Source organism: Opisthocomus hoazin, chromosome 12 (genome assembly GCF_030867145.1).
Source record: "Opisthocomus hoazin isolate bOpiHoa1 chromosome 12, bOpiHoa1.hap1, whole genome shotgun sequence".
NCBI classification, from domain to species: domain Eukaryota; kingdom Metazoa; phylum Chordata; class Aves; order Opisthocomiformes; family Opisthocomidae; genus Opisthocomus; species Opisthocomus hoazin.
This window is the reverse complement of record NC_134425.1, coordinates 1,455,377-1,475,546: the sequence shown is the minus strand read 5'-3', so window position 1 is coordinate 1,475,546 and position 20,170 is coordinate 1,455,377. Positions and strand designations below refer to the sequence as shown.

The 20,170-nt window shown below is 57.4% G+C and overlaps 1 protein-coding gene across 3 annotated transcripts in view; it reads right to left on the bottom strand.

The window, feature by feature from the left end:
- JPH3 (junctophilin 3) overlaps nucleotides 1-20,170 on the bottom strand; it is a 62,765-nt gene that overhangs the window by 30,486 nt on the left and 12,109 nt on the right. For all 3 annotated transcript variants that reach the window (XM_075433724.1, XM_075433725.1, XM_075433726.1), the window contains exon 3: nucleotides 12,765-13,542. In XM_075433724.1, the coding sequence (XP_075289839.1) occupies nucleotides 12,765-13,542 (778 nt within the window). The remainder of the gene's footprint in view (nucleotides 1-12,764; nucleotides 13,543-20,170) is intronic.

The window sequence follows — 20,170 nt, the reverse complement described above, 5'->3', positions numbered from 1 at the left end:
GCTAATTCTCATGTACATAGTGGAAAATGTACGTAATGGAAATGAGAAACGCTGACGTCCCCCTCTTCATCCCCTGCTCTTGCAGGGTGCCGGCAGACAGCCCTCCACGCACACGTCCCAGAAGCACAGCCACGTTCCTCCAGCCCTGCACGAAAACAGCATAGTACAAATGAGCCTGCCACTCTCAGGCAGGAGGCAAAACAGGTTGGAAGGAATCACTAACAACCCTTGGAAAAGGAAAAAAAAAAAAAAAGAAGAAGAAAAAGCCTAAGAAAAAGCAAATGAAGGCACAAAACCTCCAAGGAACCTGGGCAGCACTGGATCATCCGCGCGCTGCAGATCTGTACTGTCTGTATCAAATGCAAGAACAGAAGAGCAGAAAAACCCGACATCAATGCCGCATTCGGGTGGAGATTTTTAAATGCACGACAGGCCAAGTTACAGCTCCCCGAGCAGCCGTAACTCAGCCTGCTTGGACACATGTAGCGTTGAGTTTGGCTGTACGTGCTGCTGACGGTAATGACTTCAGGCTGGATCCTGCATTCCGCTTGCATCGCCCTGTCTCCGGGCAAGGCTGGCTCCCAAGGCAGCGCTGCCAAACCCCTCGCCAGCCCATCCCTGCTCGTCACACCGAGGAGATGCCAGGTTTTTGGTGGGAGGCTTGACCGTGGTGGGTCTGGAGAGGTGGCTTGGTGTGACATTAGCCATCCTCCTGGATTTATCAAGGAGAGGGTAGAGATGTGGTCAGGACATGATCACACCCAGTCCAACCACAAATTTGGAGCAACCTTTGCGGGATGGATGAAGGCTGTTAGAAAAGCCTGGCTCGGTGTGGACACCAGGTACCTTCTCCTGCCATGACCTGCCCCAGGCTGCAGGTCAAAAGGTGGAGGATTTAGCGGACCATCAACATTCCACCCTGGCCTCCATCGCCAGAAGGCTCCCAAAACAGCCCATTCCTCCCCATTTTTCACACTGACCTCCTCAGCTGGCTGGTGCCACGCACGGGATGAAGAGTGAGAGGGAAACCTCAACGCCAAAGGTGCAAAATGCAGCACAGAGAGAAAAACTCCACCAGGCCATGGGCGAAGGGAGCCGAGGGAGCCTCTGCTCTGCCTCCAGGGAAGCTCTCCAATCCCCCTGAGGAGCCATCAGCACAGCCTGACCCTCTGGGAAGCGTTAGGGGCTTTTCACTACAGCCGAGGGAAAAGTGCTCAGAATAAGGCAATTTGGGGAGTTCAAGCAACAAACTCCAGGTGAGGGAGGCGACAACAAGCAGGCAAAGCAGGTCCGTCTGTTTAATTTCAGTTTCATTTGGATCCCTAAAAAAGAACGAGTCAAACCAAATGCTGAAGCAAAACACAACAGAACCACAAGGAAAAGTCTCTTTTCCTTTCCTGACCCTTCACCCCGTTCGGGTTTTGGCTGAAACGCTCTGGCAGTTTCACAAGTTTTGGTCACCTCGAGCAAAACAGACATTTGGCAAATAAACTTACCAGGTTTGGTTTGTTGTGGGGTTTTTTTTTGCTGTTGGAGCCATAAAAGTGCAAAAGAGGCAGCGTAACATTGAGCTCATGGTCCTCCTTTCCCCTGGTGATGGGCTGATGGACAGGGATGATCCATGACGCATCTCTGGCCATGCACCGCTTCAACCAGCCAACACCCAGCAGCAAAACTCACCCCAGTTCAGACCAAACTGCGAGAAAACCTCATCCAGAGTCAACGACAAACTCGTTTAACTGAACTTAATATTTTAGTTCCAGCACAGTCTGGACTCAGGCCAAGACGCGGAGCTGAAATGGCCTCAGGAGCACCGACAGATGCTCTCCAGCTGTTGGAGGAGAGGTGGTTGACATCCAGCCTCACCCGCCGGGACTTCTCTAATGCCTCCAGCCCTGTTGGGTAGGAGAAAGGACTCTTTTCCGGGTGATGTGACAGGCTCCAAGGGATGGGCTAAAACAGTCCGGTCCTCTGAGTGATGGAAAAATGTATTTCCACCACAAGGGCCTTAAGAGATGCTTGGAAAGCAAATGCCTCTGCGTCTTGCTCCACGCAGCTGGGAGGAGGCTGATTCCCAGCCTGGAGTGAGACGTCGGCGACGGGCACCGCTCCGTGCACCTCTTGCCACATTCAGCCTCACCAGGACGGACCCAGTGATGACAGGGAAGCTTCTCCCTGCTGTAAGGGGCAACTGGCCCCAAAGCAGCCGGTTGGAGACAACCCCATGCGGGACACAGCAGCACCATCTCCATCCCTCACTGCCACATCCAGCACCCACATCTGCACACCAGCAACCCCAAGGAACGACAAGAAAATCCCAACCCAGAGCAAAAATGCTCCACAGGGAACCCCGTTGCTTAATGCTATCCTGGAAGGTGCCAAGCGGGGACGAGGACCTTACCTGGCTCTGCCCCAAACTCAGGGTACCACCGTCCCCCAGCGCAGCCGAGCCCTGCGTTTGGTTGGACCTGCACAGAAATCTCAGCTGGGAACGGTACCCACCAAATCCACCCTACTAAAAGCAACTTCAGATGCTAAAATTCTGCAGAAATATCTTTGAGTGCCAAGCTGCTGTCACTGGTCTCTGCAGCTCCGGTCCCCAAGGGGAGGGATGAGGGGGACAGGAGTGTTTGGTGAAATTTCTCATCGTTTCGAGCGCTGCCTGGGGCTGACCCGGCCTCAAGGCACATGTCACCCGGTCCCCCGCATCCCCCGCAGCCCCGGTGGGTGCAGGCAGGGGGGCGAGGGGCTGGGGGTGCCTCCGGGGCTGTGCTCAGCCCTGGGTGGCCAGGCAGAGGTGGGCAGACCCCTCTGCGGTGCGAGAGCCGGCCGCAGCCCTGCCAACCGGGGTGTGTGGGGGGGTGGTGTGGAAAAATATATCATCCCAGTTGCCACAGCAACGAGCAGCTCCTGCCTGCCTCAAACTTCAGAGCCCACCCAGAAAGAGCCGCTTTCCTCATCCCCGCTGCCTGCATGGGTTTCTCCTCCCTGTCGCCCGGGGGTTCCTGAGCACCCAGGAGCACCCAGGAGCCCAAATGCCAGCCTGCACCCCCAAATATCCCACTCCCCATGAGCCTTCTCAGGGTGGAGGGGCTGTGCGTGAGCTGCTGGGTCTGCAGAGGGGTTCACCCGCTCAGCCCCGCTGCCTGCCTGCAGCCGGCTTTGACCCTCAGCTGGTGGGTGCTGCTTGTCCCAGCGCACCCCAAGCACCCCACGGGATCCCCGGGTCGGGATGCTGCCACCGGGGTGGCAGGTGTCCTTTCTGGTCCCCAAACGCCGACGTGCCCCGACGGGCTTGCAGGGCTGCGCCACCTCCAAGGCGAAGCCCATGGAAATGTCCACCTAAGCAGCCAGGAGCACAACAGGGAAAGGGACTCAGAGCCCAGTTCCACCAGGAGAGAATCTGGGCTTTTCATTATTTGTGCTTCACCTCCGCACCACGGTGCTGAGAGACAGATCAGCCAGAGAGACACAGCCAGATAGCAGAGAGAAGGCTGCAGCCCGTTTCCCCAGAGAGGCCGTTTAGATGATTCAGGAGGGCTACTGGCCCCTGCCCAAGTCCTGCCCCACACCTCTCCCCTTGGAAAAGTGCCTCATCCCTGGCTCTCGTCTCTGCCGTCGCTTTGCCGGAGGGTTTTTCTCCCAGGACCGAAGGGTTGGGAATAGCTGCCTCCTGCCACAGCTGTTTGGATCTCCCCAGGGATCTTGTCATGTTGGATGGGGACTGATGACCAGGGCTGCCTGCCAGAGGGGTGGCTGTGGGATGGTGTCCAGCTTTGAGCCCAGAAACCTATCTCTTCTCCATAAGAGAGCCCGACCCCGAGGAACTGCTGCTCAGGGCTCAGGGCAGCAGCATTGAGCCATCGAGGCACACGAGGGGGCTTTGTGGCAGGGTGACCATTGACCCAGCCTTGCTTGGGTTACACACAGAATCACAGGATCACAGAATGGTGGGGGTTGGCAGGGCCCTCTGGGGTCACCCAGCCCAACCCCCTGCCCAAGCAGGGTCACCCAGAGCAGGCTGCACAGCACCGCGTCCAGGCGGGGCTGGAATATCTCCAGAGAAGGAGACTCCACAGCCTCCCTGGGCAGCCTGGGCCAGGGCTCCGTCACCCTCAGAGGGAAGAAGTTCTTCCTCGGGTTCAGCTGGAGCTTCCTCTGCTTCAGTTTGTGCCTGTTGGGTTCACCATCTCCAGCAGGTTTTGCTGTGAGGATGGATACCAGACGTCCTTTAATTGAGCAGAATGAATTCAGCAAAGCTACGTGGCCTGGTCCTGTGCTCCCTTCTTCCATCACAATCCGTGAACAGGAGCCGGCACTGCCATCACGGAGCCCACCCGGCTCCCACCGGGGTGCCCCCAGCCCGTCTCCAGTGGAGCTGCTCCTAACGCTGAACTGGGAAAACCAACAGTCCCCAAATAATACTCCACGTCCCCGGAGGGTGACACACGGGGACAGGACGGGGCGGATTCGGGCCGCGGTTGCAGCGAGGCTCTGCTGTCCCGGCCGGCAGCGAGCAGGCAGCGAAGGGCTGCAGCCCGCCGTTGAAAAGGGGCAGAGGAGGTGGGATAAAAGTGACCAGAAGGTCTCTGCAGGTGGTGGGCTGAGCACCGAGCACAGCCACATCACTGCTGCGGTGGGATGTTAGGGCGCTCAGCACCCTGAAGAATTGGGACCTTTCTTAGTCACAACTTGCAAGGGATAAGCGGTTGGATCCATGGGTTAAATCCCCCTGGGATTTTCAGGGGGGAAATTCGCTTAGCGGGGTCTGTGGTCAAATCCTTTAATTTCCTGGATTAGGAAGCCAGGGCAGCTTGTCATTTGTCCCGCGTGGAGGAGGTGACAGAAACCTCATTGCTCGAGGCTTTCCAAACTGACTGCCAGGGCACCGTGGGACCGGGACCCCCCAGCCCGGCCGCTGCGCTCCCCCCACGACGGTGCCGGTCCCCCCAGCATCCCAACCTCTGGCTGCGGGGGGGAGCGAAGCTCACGAACACCAGCAAGGAAAACACTCAATATTTTTGCCCACCTCTGCATTTTCATCTCGGCTTTGCTCCTGATGCTGCTTCCGCCTCTCTCCAGGGAGGAAGGGGCTGGGGGGGGGGGGGGGGGACAGGAGCATGGGGGTGTTGGGGCTGTTGCTGCAGGGAAGCGGGTGGGTGGGCGGCTGGGGTGGGAGCAGCGCAGCCGGAGGAATGCACGCCAGGAAACCAAAAACGGGAGCTGGGAGAGGAAAAAAGCACGCCGGCCTCTCTCGCGAGATGGGAAGGCAGCGTCGCTGTAGCGTAGGGACCCCAAAGCTTCCCCTTGGCTCTCCCCCACTATTAAAGCTTCCCTCGGCATCGCCAGGGTGCAGGGACAGCGCGCAGCAGCTCCCACCCCGGCCCGGGCTTTGGGGCGGCGGGACATGGCGGCAAGGGGTTGGGATGCTGCAGTCAGCACCCCCCGCACGCAGCCCGTGGGCCTGGATGCGGGTTTGCGCGGGGCCCCCCAGCAGCCTCCCGGCACCCCACGGAGGGTGAGGGTGAGGATGGAGGAGAGCGATGGGGCTGGGAGCCAGCCCGCCCGCCAGGCAGCTGTGCTGGCCGGGGGAGGATCTCTCCCTTCCCTTCCGACGATGGCTGAGAAAAGCAACGCTGCAGTTTCTGCTCGTTGATTAGGAAAAGCAGCAGAAAGGAAAAGCAGGGGCTGGCTTTTTTTCTGTTGTTGTTGGCTTTTTGGTTTTTTTTCCCCCATCTGATGAAGGGCTGCTCCACCCAAAAGCCAGCGTGCGTCAGCGTGAAGAAGAGGCTTCACCATCCTCTTCTTCAGCTCCTTCCCTCTCCCCCGTGCTGTGCAGGCAGGGCAGGCAGGAGGTTATTGTGTTAGCGGGGGCAGAGACGCGGACTGGGGGGCTGAAATCCTCCAGCACCACCTCCGAGAAGATTCTGCAGCGGGGCCAGCCCCAGCGGGACCGCAGTGCCGGCTGCTCAGCCCATGTGCCAAGCCGGTCAAAGGCTTGGATTAGGGACCAGGCAGATGATCCAGGCTGCGAGGGGCTGCTGCGCGATGCCGGAGAGGAGGAGGAGGAGGAGAAGGCAGCCTCCCCTTCAGCTGCCCTCCAGCGCCCTGCCTCCTGCCCAGCTCTCCGGGGCAGTCCCTTCCCGTGGAAGCCCAGCAGTGAATCAGTGAATCGCCCTCCCATCCTTCCTGCCTCGCTGCCAGCCGGTGCCATCCCTGCCCGTTTCCATCTGGTCCTGCTGCAAAAGCAACCATGGAGCCAGTACCACCTCATCATGCTCCTGCCCCGGCACGGCTCTCCCATCCCAGCTCTGCCACCGGGCATTTCGCTTCCTCCTGCATCCCAAAACCCCTCTCCTCCTCCACTCTACGGCAAAACCAGCTCCTCCAGCTGCACTTTGCTGAGTCTGCCAGGACCGCTTGGATTTCGGGTATCTTCCCCGAAGAGCAGGGGGAGGAAGGCAGAGCTGGCCGGGATCACGGCGAATCCAACGGGCTGTGAAGCTCCACTCTGCCCATGTTATTTTGTCATGACCTGGCAATGTTGGAAATGGTTATACGAACGCACGTCGCACACCTGGGCCACGGAGCCGGGGTGGTTTAGCTCCTGTTTGGCTCAGGGGACAGGGAAGGCGGTGGGAGCTGCTGAGTCGGGAGCGGCAGTTGCGGTTGAAGGATGGGAGAGCAATGAAAGTAGAGAAACCCACACCGAGCTGCTCTCCGAGAAGCTAAAAAAGACCCTGCTGAGGCTTTTCCAGTTGGATCACTTTGTAAAGCATCACTCCTATGACAGGCACTTCATTTTCCAGCCTGTTCATGCCTGTGTACGGACGTGTCCCTCTGCACCGCGGCGCAGGCAGCGAGGTGGCAGTCGGGGACACGCAGAGCTGGCCCTGCGCGAGCATGCCAGCTAGTCCTGACTTTTGACACGGCCACAAAAGGGCTTAATGCTGTAAGTCCTGTCTGAGCAGGAAGTTATTAAATTGGCATTGCAGGAGGACTTCAGCAGTCACGGCACAGCCAGCAGGTCCCACAAGAGCTGGCAATGGGTGAGGATGCAACGGTCCGGGATGCCATCCGGGGAGCCACCGTCCCTCGAGTGTCCTGGACTAGGGGGGGAAATTGTGCTCGCCGTGAGTCAGAGGTACCCGTGTCATCCCGGCTGACAGCGATGCGTGAACGGGAGGAATAACAGCGGATCCTAATCTCAGCCGCCGTGGTATCGCCTGACCCTTGTCAACACGCCCGGGGAGGAGGAGGGGAGGGAGGTGGCAGAGGGAAGGAGCTGGCAGGACGGAAAGCTGGCGTGCTCTGCCGCAGCCCTGCTCAGCTCAGTGGTAAAGCCCGCTGGAGGCTGCCAGCCCCGGGCTTTGCTCCTCTCTGCATTGCACAGGGGCTGACTGGGGGAAGAGAGAGCAGGAAGGAGGGAGAAAATCCTGCTGTAAAGAGAATTACCTCCTGCCCCAGCTGATCTCGGCCTTTGAGTCACCTCCATCCATCCCCTCTGTGCTTTTCTCCCTGTCACTCTGTCCTCTGCACCTCTCAAGGAAAGGATGGAGAGACCGGGAAGGGATGGAGGGTGCACGCGGTCCCTGCATGAGACCCAGAGGGTACCAGGTGATGCCACCAGTGACCCCATCGGTCCCCAGCTAATGGGCAGAAGTGACTCCTGCACAGCCCCAAGCTCCAGCTGGCAAACACCATGCTGCAGGGAGCTGCGGATGCTGAATGCCTGCACAGCCTCAGTGCTTCTTCAAGGGCCCATAAGTAGAGGAACCCTCCCTGGACCCAGAGGTGCCCAAAGAGGGGCTGGACAAGGCGGTCTGATCCGTGAAACATTCGCTCAGCCCCGTCCCTGCAGCCTCTCCGGCTGTGACCCATTTCGGCTTCAGTCTGCTGCCTGCTCGTCCCCGCCATCCCAACCCCAGGAAGGGGACACGCAAGCCTTTTGGGGCCACAGCATTCCCCTTAGCCCACCCCCCTCCTCCTCTCCTCTCTCCATCCGCAGCGAAAGCCCCTCCGGCAGCACGAGGCAGGGATTAGGGCGAGACGAAGGCGGGAGCCCCGCAGCCACCCCCCCCAGGCATCAGAAAAGCCAGCAGAAACCTTAAATCAAAGGCAGCTAAATACAATTGCAAAGCTGCAGGCACAGGCCTGAGAGAGCATTAAGCAGCGTTATTACGGCTCGGCGTACTGCCGGTAGTGACATTACCGCAACTTAAAATGTTTGGGATCAGAACTGCCGAATGTATTCTTTTCTGCGGGTTTTGCCTGGGCTGCATTTCCATTTTTCTGAAGAAAATACCTGTTTGGCTCAAAGAACCTCCTGCACTTTGCTGTTCAGCCCTCTGGGGCTTTTCGTGCCTTCCTGCTCCCCATTGTACGTCAAACGCGGACGGATGCTTCGCCCTCGCTGCAGCATCCTGAAGGAGCATCCACGCTGAGTCCAAACATTTTGCTTTCCCCGTCCTCGCTGCCAGGTTGTCTTTATTCGCTTCCTTTCCCTTTTTTTCTCCAGTTTCCCTTTCTGAAGTTGAATGACACTGTACTAATTTGTAGCCTGACTCCTCCCGAGACTATTGAGCTTAATTATATTTTTCTCATCGTCAGTGAATGGCTCAGCTATAATTACGCCTGGAAGTGCATTACTTAGGACTAACCTGAGAACAGCATCCCCTCCGGGGTGCCAGGGCATCGGCAGCTCCCAGAAACTGTTATTTAAGGTGCCGAACAACAGGGCCCCACAAACCTTGTGTTGGAGAGGAGCCGAGTGCTTGCCAAATGCCGCCCATCTCTGGGACTCGTATTGCTAGCACCGGTGACGAGCCTTCCTCTCATCGGTAGTCCAGCCACTAATTACAAAACCTTGAACTGTGGCAGCATCTGGATATCCTGGAGAGAATTGGGCTCTGTTCGCCTTGCGTTAAGACTGCCATCATCCGCCGCGGAGAGCTGGAGTCGGTCCTGAGCTCCCCCCGATGCTCCACATGCATCCATCCTCCGCGGCCAGCGGCTGGGCAGAAAGCCATGGGGTGAGGATGAGCCTTCCAGCCCACCTCTCTTGCCTGGATATTATATTTTAGTTGACCATGACACACCAGTGCCTATGGACAATTCGCCTTAGGTATCCACGTTCTGACTAATGAGATGGGAGCTGGTGGCTCCAGCGCATCCTTCATCCTTCCAGGATAGCAGCAGAAAGAGTGATGGCTCTTAGCCGACAGGAGAGGGGAATGAAGCACTCCATAGTACAAAGAGGACACCCTGCACCTTGATTTTAAACAGGCTTAAAAAGGGCTCCCTCCCTGGCTACCTCTGAAAACCGATAGTTGATATCAACAGTCGTTTTTCAGACCCAGTTCGTCGCCCTCCTCCACCACGGACTTTACAGAAGCTATTTCAGCAAATGGGAGATGTAAGAGGAAAGAAAGCACTCGCTCACTCTAACTGCGTCGAAGAACATTTAGGAGAATCATCTACTGAACCTACAAACTATTCCTTAAATGAGCTTACTTTTCTGTGTCACAGATAACGTTGTACTCTGTTCAGCCTAAAACAACTTTCAGAGTCTAATTTACTTGTCTTCAGTACACTATGTTTTTAGCCTACTTTCCTCAGGAAATGGGGCTTACTTATGTGATTGTGCTGTTTATATATCTATATGCCATCACTCCCACACTAATAACTTTTGAACGTGTTGGCCAATTCCAACCAAATCTGACAGAGCGGTAGAGTTTTCAAAAATACTGAATTCTTACAAATTTAATGAAATACGTGGGCGGGCACATATTTTCCCCCACCAAGGGAAAGGCTGCAGAGTGAACTCAGCCGTATTATTAGACAGACGAGAATACACACACGCAGACGCGCACACAGACGGACTCACACCAGTGCGGTTATAAAACCCCCAGGTGCCGGCAAGCCAGAGCTCACGCTGGTATCAGCTGGGGGATATTGCACCCCTGAGCCCCCCAGAGCCACCGAAACGAGCATCAGGATTCCTCCACCAACGCACCCACTGCCTATTTGGGCATTTCTTTCCGTCTGGACAATGCAATTTGGTGTGGGCACTGCAGGGGAGCGTTTATCCATTCAGAAGCTTCAAAATCAGTCGGACCAGTTCCCTGCAAGCCTTTCTAGCTGGTTCTCGGTTTGTGAGACCTTGCTCTCTTCTGGTTCCGCGTGCTGAGAGACCGTCTCGGCAACCAACGCTCGCGAAGGGGCAGAGCTCGAGCTGAAGGACTGCGGGTTGCAGGCAAGGCAGCTCCCCTCGCTTGCATTTCGAGGTCCTCAGGCCTCTCCTGCACGCAGCTGAACTGCAGTCCCCAGGCACCCTCCAAGACCTTGGGGCTGAGCCTGTACGCCCGCCTAATCCCGCCTGCCCCCCGCCTCCAGCAAAGCCCAAATCCCGCGATCCTGCCCGGCCGTAGCCGAACGGTTCGGCTCTTCTTTGATAGGGTTTGGGCTCTCAACGTTAACACAGGCAGCAAAAATTCCTGGGACGGATGTCATTCGTGGTTGGTAACCCAGCACTAATGCACAGCGCGCGTCACGTCGGAGTCTGCCCGTCCCCAGACAGCGCAGCGAGAGCTGGGCTGCGCGGCAGATCGATAAAGGGCTTTTCACCACGCCAGCAGCCCTCCTGCACCACAGGGCGCTGTAAAAACAGCAGAGCCCCGGGTTCCTGGCGCCTGCTTTCCTCCCCATGGGTCTGGTCAGGAACAGAATAGCTCAGACCGAGCGCAAACGGCGGAGGGAGCCGGGCTGCGGGATGGAGATGTCGGGCTGCTCAAGGAGCATTTTCAGGTGGGACCAGGTTCAGCTTACGGAGTATCCTCGAAGCAGTGCACTCCCATTCATTTATTTCTTTGCATCTTCACTGATGATTAAAGGGGTCCTCTGGGTGACCCCCCAAACCCCTCAGCTTTTCTCCTCCTCCATGCACACGCATGGCCACGGGCTGCATCCTCCCTCCCAGCGCTGCTGCTGCTCTCCTGCAGAGCTCAGGACCGCGTTACCCCGGCCAGTACAGGGGAGGAAAGTACTCGTGCCCTGGCATTGCTATCTGATTTGATTTTTGCCTTCTCCTCTCTCCTAATTAGAAGGTGGAACATTATATGTCAAGAGATCATTAAGCATTTCCAACACGGGGGGGGGTCATATCTCTTCCCACTCCCACTCTCGTGGCTTTCCAGGACCATTACCGCCTGGGGACAGAGGGTGCTCAGGTTCTCAAACCCAGCATCCCACGGCAGACTAGAGCTCCACATTTCCAGGATTCAGGCCTTTGTATCGAGGTATTCACATCCCCAGATCCCAAGGAAAGCTCTGGTCTTTCTGCTGCTCTGCAGTCTGTTTCCTACCTGGCAAGCTAGTGGGATTCTTTTTTTTTTCCCCAAAGCTTTGACAACAATTTGGTACAACATCAGCTCGAAAACATCATCAAGCCCAGATATGCTCCCGAAGCAGGCCTGGGAGTCTCATTCACATTGCAGATAAGTCATCAGCAGGCATGCTGATAAAGATCTCAAGTGTGACTCTGCATACAAATGATCCAGACCCAGCAATTAATCCAGCACAGGAGACTGAGGAGGTACCCGGGTTTCTCCCCTAACCCCAGCCCCTTGTCCCCAGCCTGGCTACTATCTGTAGCACTTGCTCATAAAACAGAAAGGAACGACCATGTTCTATTAAACCATCCCCCAGAAGCGACACAAGGAGCCCTGAATTTGGCAGAGGAGCCTTTCCTCCTCGGCTCACCTCTCGTCTGGGAGCTCGCTGCGAGTCGCAGAGCTCCAGGCGCATTTTGGGAGCCAACTCCAAGGTGCTTGAGTTGGCCTTGCTGTGAGCTGGACGTTGGACCCTATTTCAACCAAAAATGGACATGAACCCTTTCTTTCTCCCCTCTTGCTGGTTTTCAGCTGGATCAGGGCCCTGCTCTGAATCACAGAGCAGTTCCATGACGGCTACAGCCAGCCCGGGGACTGGGGGCTTCCTGGGGCTTGTAGGGATTATTTGGGCATCCAGATCTGCTGAGCTCTAGCGGAGCCTCAGGCAGGGCAAACCCTCCCCAGGCATCAGCTGCAGCCAGTGGTTTGACTGCTTTTCCACTCAAAACCTCTTTTGGGAACACAAATAGCTGGGAATCCTCCCAGCAAGGCCAACCCAGGGATGGTTCCTCTTGGCTAGAAGTCAGACAGAGGATACGGGCAAACAGCATCTCGGAAGACCTTCTGCTAAGGGTATCATCCTGCTTATTAAAGAGGCTAGGGAGAAATGGGATAAACAACCCAGTACCACCTCAATGATGGCTATCAGCCCGTCAGCCCCACACCGTGACCCACAAGCGCAGTCCCACCACCGTGCCATCACCCCCCGCACACGCTGCAGCGAAGGCACCACTCTGGGCCACCCTGCACGACCTCGCCAGCTGGTTCGGGAAGGTTGTGCATCCACAGCTCGCTCGGAGTTGGCAGAAGGACAATTCAGCTTGGATCCACCGCATTTTGAGCACCACCCATGAGGCTTGGGCAAGCCCAGCAGATGGACTTTCCAGGATGCTGCCCGCTCCCCCTTCGGGGTCCAGCTTGCACCAACTGCTGCCTGCACCAGCAGACACCCATTGCAACCCCTGCCTGGCTCCCTAAAACACCCCCCTGAGCACCTACTACCGCAGAAAGTCTCATCCCACTTCTCCCATCAAACCGCAGCCATTGGGGTGGGACCCCTGCCGAGTTGCCACGTCGTGACGGGGACCACCTTACCTGGACGCCGCGATCTCCGCTTTCTGCTTGGCGATGGTGGCCGCCCGCTCCGCCGCCTCAACGGCCCGATCCACCTTCTCACGGATCTTGCTGGCCCGCAGCGGGATGAGGTTCTTCCTCTTGCCACTGACCAGGACGTTCTGCTTGTACTTGCCCTCCTCCTTCGTGCCGTCAGGGAAAGTCATGCAGCCATAGCCGTGGCGCTTGTTGTTGGCCCATTCTCCCTCGTACTTCAGCCCGTCCGAGCGCTGGCTCACCCCAAAGCCCGACCGCTTGTCGTTCTTCCACTCGCCGACGTAGATCTCGGTGGTGGTGGCATCGATGTCGTCTTCGATGACAGAGAGCTCGGCTTCACCCTCGCCCAGGCTGATGGTGGAGTTGATGTCGCTGGCAGTGGAGCTGACCGTGCTCATCCCAGCTTCGCTCCGGAAAGAGCTCTGCTTGCTCCGCTGGCTGGCCAAGGAGCTCTTGGACTCGGACTTACGGAGCTTGAGCCCGCTCAGCAGCGACCGTCGGAAGATGCCCTTCTTCTTGCTCTTGAGGATCTCGGCGTCGCTGTGGGCCATGAGGACGAAGCCACCCCGGGAAACGGCGGGGCTGCCAGCCACCGCCGGCGAGGAGTCGGGGTGCAGCGCCGTGCCGTTGGTGTGCTCGCTGCGCAGGGAGTTGATGGACGTCCTCAGGGGTGACCTGATAACCGCAGCCATGCCGTAGGGAACGCTCTGCCGGACGCCGTAACCCTGGCGCATCCCTCCAACCCACTGGCCCTGGTATGTCCCTGGGAAGAGGAGACAAAAGCAAAGAGGGGTTTCATGGCGTGGCATCCTGCGGACTGCTAACGGCATCAGACTCCTCTGCGAGCCCTTCGTTAGCCGGAGCAGCAAGGTGCAGCTCTGGATCCCAGTCCCATCTCCGTGACAAGGATTGTAATGTCATGTTGAGGGAGGAAAAACACAACATCTCGGTTGGACTGCAGGCATGCACTCCAGCTGCAGCGTGGAAACATCAGAAACCAGCCGAGGCAGCACGGAGCAACGCTTCAAGGAACTGCCCCTTGAATCAATCCCTAATTTGAAAGGGAAGGGAGCAGGGAGGTGGGGTAGGGGAATTATTAGCCGGCAGCAGACTCCGATCCCATCCACGCCGCCAGCAGTGATTGAGGTAGATGGTATCTTACAGTGCATTTATTTATAGACATAGTGCCTTTCACCTGGCGCGTCGCGGAAGGGAGTGGCTCTACAGAAATAAAGGCCTCACGGGGAGACATCCGCGTGGTTATTCTCCTCGGAAACGTGCCCCCGTTTCAACTCCTACATTTGCGTGGGCACTCACTGGAGCTGCTTAACTGGTCGTCAGCGGGATGAAACGCACACGGGACCTCACCGCAGCACTGGGAATGGAGGCACAAGAAACCCATCCAGCCCGGGAAGCACAACGGGCGCAGAACGCTTGCCCTTGTGCACCAAAATGCGTGCTGGCAATCTGCCTGGGGTCTGTAATCCCTTCCCCTCCCGGAGCTCGGCGACTGGCACGCTTTCTTATTTTATCCCAGCCAGTTGAACTGTGGGGCTTGTTTTTATTCTTAGGTCGGCTTAATCTTTTCTGGACTAGCTCAAGACGCAGCGATTCCCTGCCCGCCTAAGCCCTCGCAGGGCGGATTGCAGAGCCCGAGGCCGGCTCCTCGCCTGGCACTGGTGCTGCTGGGATGCTGCGGCCGGTCCCAGCCTGGGGCTGCCCGGCTGCCTCCCACCCCCGGCCGGCGATGCCAAGAGCGGCTGCACCGCGCAGCATCGGGGCCTCCCTTCGCAGCAGACCCGCTCCCGCGCACCAAGGGGCTCTCCGAATGGACGTGCTCAAACAGTGAACCCTGCGGGGATCCAACCGAAACAGCCCCGATGAAACCGTCCCCGCTGATCACCGCCGGCTCAGTCTGGCAGAGGCTTTCCATCCCCTCTCGGCACAAGATGCTCTTTGCCCTTAGCAAACGGGCCGCGGTTCGTAGGCGTGAGCAACCTGTCAGGTCCAGCCGAGCCGGCTCCTTTGGCTGCAAAAACACTGTTCCCTGAGACCTATCCGCCTTGCTGCGGCACTTTCCCTCTCAACATCTTCCAACGGCCCAGCAGAAAGGGTTACTAAAACAGGCTGTGCTGGCCGTTCCCATCCCCACCCCAGAGAAACCCTACAAGGAGCGATCCCAACCCTACAGCTACGCACCCTTTGCTCCGTTTCATCCCGATCCTACACCCAGGACTCCAGAGTCCAGCGCAGGGCTACGAGGATGAGGAGGGGACTGGAGCATCTCCCCTACGAGGAGAGGCTGAGGGAGCTGGGCTTGTTCAGCCTGGAGAAGAGAAGAAGGCTGAGAGGGGACCTTAGAAATGCCTCTAAATATCTGCAGGGTGGGGGTCAGGAGGACGGGGCCAGATTCTTTCCAGTGGTGCCCAGCGACAGGACAAGGGGCAACGGGCACAAACTGAAGCAGAGGAAGCTCCAGCTGAACCCGAGGAAGAACTTCTTCCCTCTGAGGGTGACGGTGCCCTGGAACAGGCTGCCCAGGGAGGCTGTGGAGTCTCCTTCTCTGGAGATATTCCAGCCCCGCCTGGACGCGGTGCTGTGCCCCCTGCTCTGGGTGACCCTGCTTGGGCAGGGGGTTGGGCTGGGTGACCCACAGAGAGCCCTGCTAACCCCGACCATTCTGTGATCCTGTGATTCTGTGGCTCCCTCAGGGCTTTCCACCACCCGGTCCTCGGGGCTCAGCGGTACCTCTGGAGATGGGTACATGCTGGAGCAGCTCACGCTGAGCATGGGAAACGCTTCCCGAGAGCGTGACACCAGCACCCGGGCACATTGTGGGGTGCATCAGCTGTCCTATCTAATAGCCACCAGCACTTTGCACAAATCCCCCAGGGCTCAGGTCTTCCCAGCACTCTGATGCAAGCAAACCCCCCGCAGTGCTATGTTATCTGGGTGACAGCCTTGCGCACCCCAAAAAAATGCCAGCCCCAAGCCAGGGGTCCCTATAAAGGCTGCCTCAGAGAAGGGACATGGAGAGGCAGGGCCAGGCGGGCAGGATTTACCGAGGGTTTATAGGATTAGAACCGGGGAGAGAGGCAGGGTGCCGGGATTACAGCAGGCACCGGCAGGGCAGGGTGAGGAGGTGGTGGCAGTGATGGCGGGGAGAAGGACGGGGGACAGCCAGCAAGATGGCTGGCTAACAGCTCGGAGGAGGTATCAGACGTGTCCTGTGGTTGTGTGCAAGCAGCGAGCCTGGCTTCCTCGCTGCAGCCCGCTTTGGTGTCCCGAAGAACAGGCAACAACCGATGCCGTGCACCCACGGCTCTCGCTGTGCCCAGTGGCACCCTGGAATGGTGCCGGTGGCAGGGGAGAGCCCACCGAGCCATCCGCCCATCCCTTGCAGACCTGGCACCATCTCGCTCCCCTTTCTGGCTCCTTCCCAGAGCATCTCGGCAAGACAACGTACTGGGGGTGACGGGCAGCAGCTGGGTGACAGAGATTTCGCCCAGTGTCCTGAGCACCCCTGCAAAGGCAGCCCCCAAGATGGCTTGGGACATCCTCGCCCCGTGCCCAGCCCCCTGTTTCCCCTAGAGATGGATTCAATGGGTTTCAGGGAAAGACGTCAGTGTGGGCAAGGGGACAGGGAGAAAAGGTCCCGCACGAGATCGCTCAGAGCCTGCCCTGCCCAAGCCCTGGACTCCTTTTCCCTTGGCTGAATCCCTTGACTCAGTCCCTGGCCCCGGGCAGGTCCCTTGACCTCCCTGTCTCCTAGCAAATCTGCAGCTGAAAAAAAAAAAAAAATAGGATTAAACCGAAGCACCGTAAAGCAAACACGGCCCTTTGCTGAAACCCAGAGGCAGCGGCCAGGAGCAGAACAAAGCGCTGTCGGAGCAGGCGTGACAGCGCGTCTCAGCTGGAGCAGAGGTGGCAAATTGGTCCCAGCAGGTTACAGCTGCGGCGGGCGCCAGCGCGTGTCTCCGGCAAGGCAGAGGTGCCCAGGAAGCCGGCATCTTTGCATGGCCTTAAAACCTGCTCCTAGAAGTGCACGGCTGCCAGGAGCAATGGCTGCATCTCCTTGGTGAGGCTGATTTTTCTAAGCAGAGGATGCAAGGACTTGAGGAGCCACCCCACCCGGCCAGTCCGTCCTGCTTCTTCTCCCCTTCCAGCATCACGGAGCAAACCCCAGCAGAGAGCAAAACCCAAACCCCAAGCCTGCTTTCACGGGTGTTGTTGCTCCCCCGATTGCTTCCCTGCTGGAGGCAGCAGCATGGATTCACAGAATCACAGAATGGTAGAGGTTGGAAGGGACCTCTGTGGGTCATCTAGTCCAACCCTCCTGCCGAAGCAGGGTCACCTACAGTAGGCTGTAGAGGACCTTGTCCAGGCAGGTCTTGAATATCTCCAGAGAAGGAGACTCCACAGCCTCCCTGGGCAGCCTGGGCCAGGGCTCCGTCACCCTCAGAGGGAAGAAGTTCTTCCTCATGTTCAGCTGGAGCTTCCTCTGCTTCAGTTTGTGCCCGTTGCCCCTTGTCCTGTCGCTGGGCACCACTGGAAAGAGCTTGGCCCTGTCCTCCTGACCCCCACCCTGCAGATATTTGTAAGTATATATTAGGTCCCCTTGCAGCCTTCTCTTCTTCAGGCTGAACAAGCCCAGCTCCCTCAGCCTCCTCTCGTAGGGGAGATGTTCCAGTCCTCCCACCATCCTTGTAGCCCTAAATTGGGATTGCCTAGGAGGGCAAAGGCACCTCCCCTACGGCCACCAACACATCTGGCCACCTCCATGGCCACCAGCAGATCAAAGAGCTTCCTTGCAGTAAGCTGAGTTCAGCCGTCCTTCCTTACCCAAACAGCACTCCTTCCTCCATCTGACTTCATTACTTTTCAAACCCCTAAATATCCCAGGATTTGGCCATGAGTACTGGAAGGTCCCTGAGCCATCTGATCTGCATTGCTAAGCACTGTCACCTCCTCCCCTTGCACTGCTCAGCTTAACCTCTGCCCCCTAACATTTGCAGATATATGCACAAAGCTTAATCTCACAAGGAGCCGGGAGACTCTTCATCCCTGAAGAGGAAACAGGATTTCATGATTTTCCACTTGACGTGCCAGGATGGACAGGCTACAGCAGTTTGAGTGCCAGGGAGCCGAAAACCAAGCGTGCAACGGGAAGCCCATGCAATGGGGACCCTAGGATGGGGCTGGCTGTAACAGGATGGGTGCATCTGATGCCAAAGGTCCCCAGACAGATCTGCTGAGGTGCTGAATGGAGGTCCTCAAGGACTTCAGTACAAACGTAGAGAGCTGAGCACCTCCCAGGGTGAGGGCAGAAGAGCAGACGCCCTATTTAACTGTGTGCAAGAGGGGAAGGTGCCTCTGTTGGGATGGGAAGCAGGGATCAAGCCAACACCACCGCAGTCCTGGCCACAAGCTGATTGCATTGCCCAAGGCAGGGCACCATGGAAAAGAGGGAAAGCCATCACGATGGAGGAGAATTCTTGGGGAGGAAAATGTGCCAACCTCTTACCCCAGCCATGCAGGTCTCTCTTATGGACACCTCCAAAATGCCACAAGTCATAGAATCAGAGAGTGCTTTGGGTTGGAAGGGACCTTCAGAGGCCATCCAGCCCAACTCCCCTGCAGTGAGCAGGGACATCTTCACCTGGATTGGGTCGCTCAGAGCCCCGTCCAACCTGGCCTGGAATGCTTCCAGGGATGGGGCATCGACCACCTCCCTGGGCAACCTGTGCCAGGGTTTCACCCCCTTCTGTGGCCCTTTTGCACTGGGCAAAAAGGACAAAGAGCAGTCAAGAAAGTGTCAGACATGGAAACAAAATACTCCTGAGCTAGGTAATTTGCGACTTACTACAGTAATACAACCAAAACAGCAGCCATTTCTGTGTTGTAGCTCTTTCCTTACTATCAATATTTGCAAAACGCTTCCCGAAGCATTAATTGGATGAGATTAATGGAGTGATTGCACCGGGGAGAACGCAGCGTCCATCACGCGGTCCGGGCAGCGCCGGGCAGGCAGCGGCGGGCAGCCGAGCGGCGCGGCCGGGCGAGGGCTGGGTGGGAATTGGGGACAGCAGCAGATGCACGACAGGAGAGCACTGCACAGCCACGCCAAGAAATGTCAGCCCCCACCACAACCCTGCGGAAAAGATCCTGCCCCCAGAATGGGAATTCTGCAGCAAAATCAGAGCCTGAGGGAATAAGCAGGTTGTACTCTCGCTTGCGGCGGTGTTACCCCAGGGGAGATTTCTTGACTCCTGGTGTAATCGCTCCAGCAGGATTTGGCCAAGATAAAGGTGACGCTAAGAAGGGTGGGGACGTGGCCATGCACGTGCAGGCGTGCAGATCAGAGATGAGGAGAGGGCATAACCTGAGGCTGGGAGAGAATGACCGAAGTTCTCCTGAAAGATGGATCGGTGCGAATATTCCTCTTTCGGAAACTGCAGATGGAGCGTGAGAAAGGGAACGGGCTTGCAAGAAAGACCAGGAAAGTCGGAACGGGATGGAAACGTGGAGGGAAGAAAAGAGGCAATGTCGTTGTTGTCCACTTGCGTTTTTAAGCCTGAGGTTTGGGGTTTTCTTGGCTGGCTCCCCTTGGAGCAAGGCTGAGTTGTTTCCAAACAGCTTTTAAAACTCCTGCGGGAATTTTCGCTGCCTTGAGGACTGTATGGAGCCCCGTCCTTGGCTGGAGCCAGCCGGGCTGAAAGCAGAAAGCGGGAAGTCGCTGGCCTCCAAAGCATCGTTCCTGATGCTCCAGCGGAAGAACATAGGTTTTGAGAAATGACAGGTACCAAAAAGTAATCTAATTTGTTGCAGTTATTCAGCGCTTTCTCAGCATTTGGCTCAGGAGCCTAACATTCATTCTGGGAAGACAGCAGTCTGCAGGGCTGCTCCTGTTGTCCCCATAATGCCAAAATCCCCGAAATCAGGGTTTGCACCTAGCAGAAACGGGGAGGGAGCGGGACCCCGTGCAAAGCCTGTGGCGAGCCGGCTGGGCGCAGCCTCATCGCCTCCACATTCCCTGCTGGAAACAGGGATAACGCAGCGGCGCTCCAGCAATTCCGGTGGGTGTTGGGAAGCCTAACCGGCTCCAATTTGCAAAGTGCTCTGGGAGGACTGGAGGAATTACAGACACCAGGAAGAATGACTTGTTTCCATTCATTTCTTTGGCTTTGCCAGTTTTTGGGGTTTTTTTCCTGGGGAGCCGGGAAGGAGGAGACTCATCTCCATCTCCAGCTCATCTCTCCAGGTGTCCTGGGTTCAGTGGGATAGAGTTAAACTTCAACAGCCGCTGCGGCAGGGCTCACATGGGTGCCTGTGAGCCCAGGACTGCGGAGGAACCTGCTCGCTCTTGCAGGCAAGGTCTTCACCATGGCTGG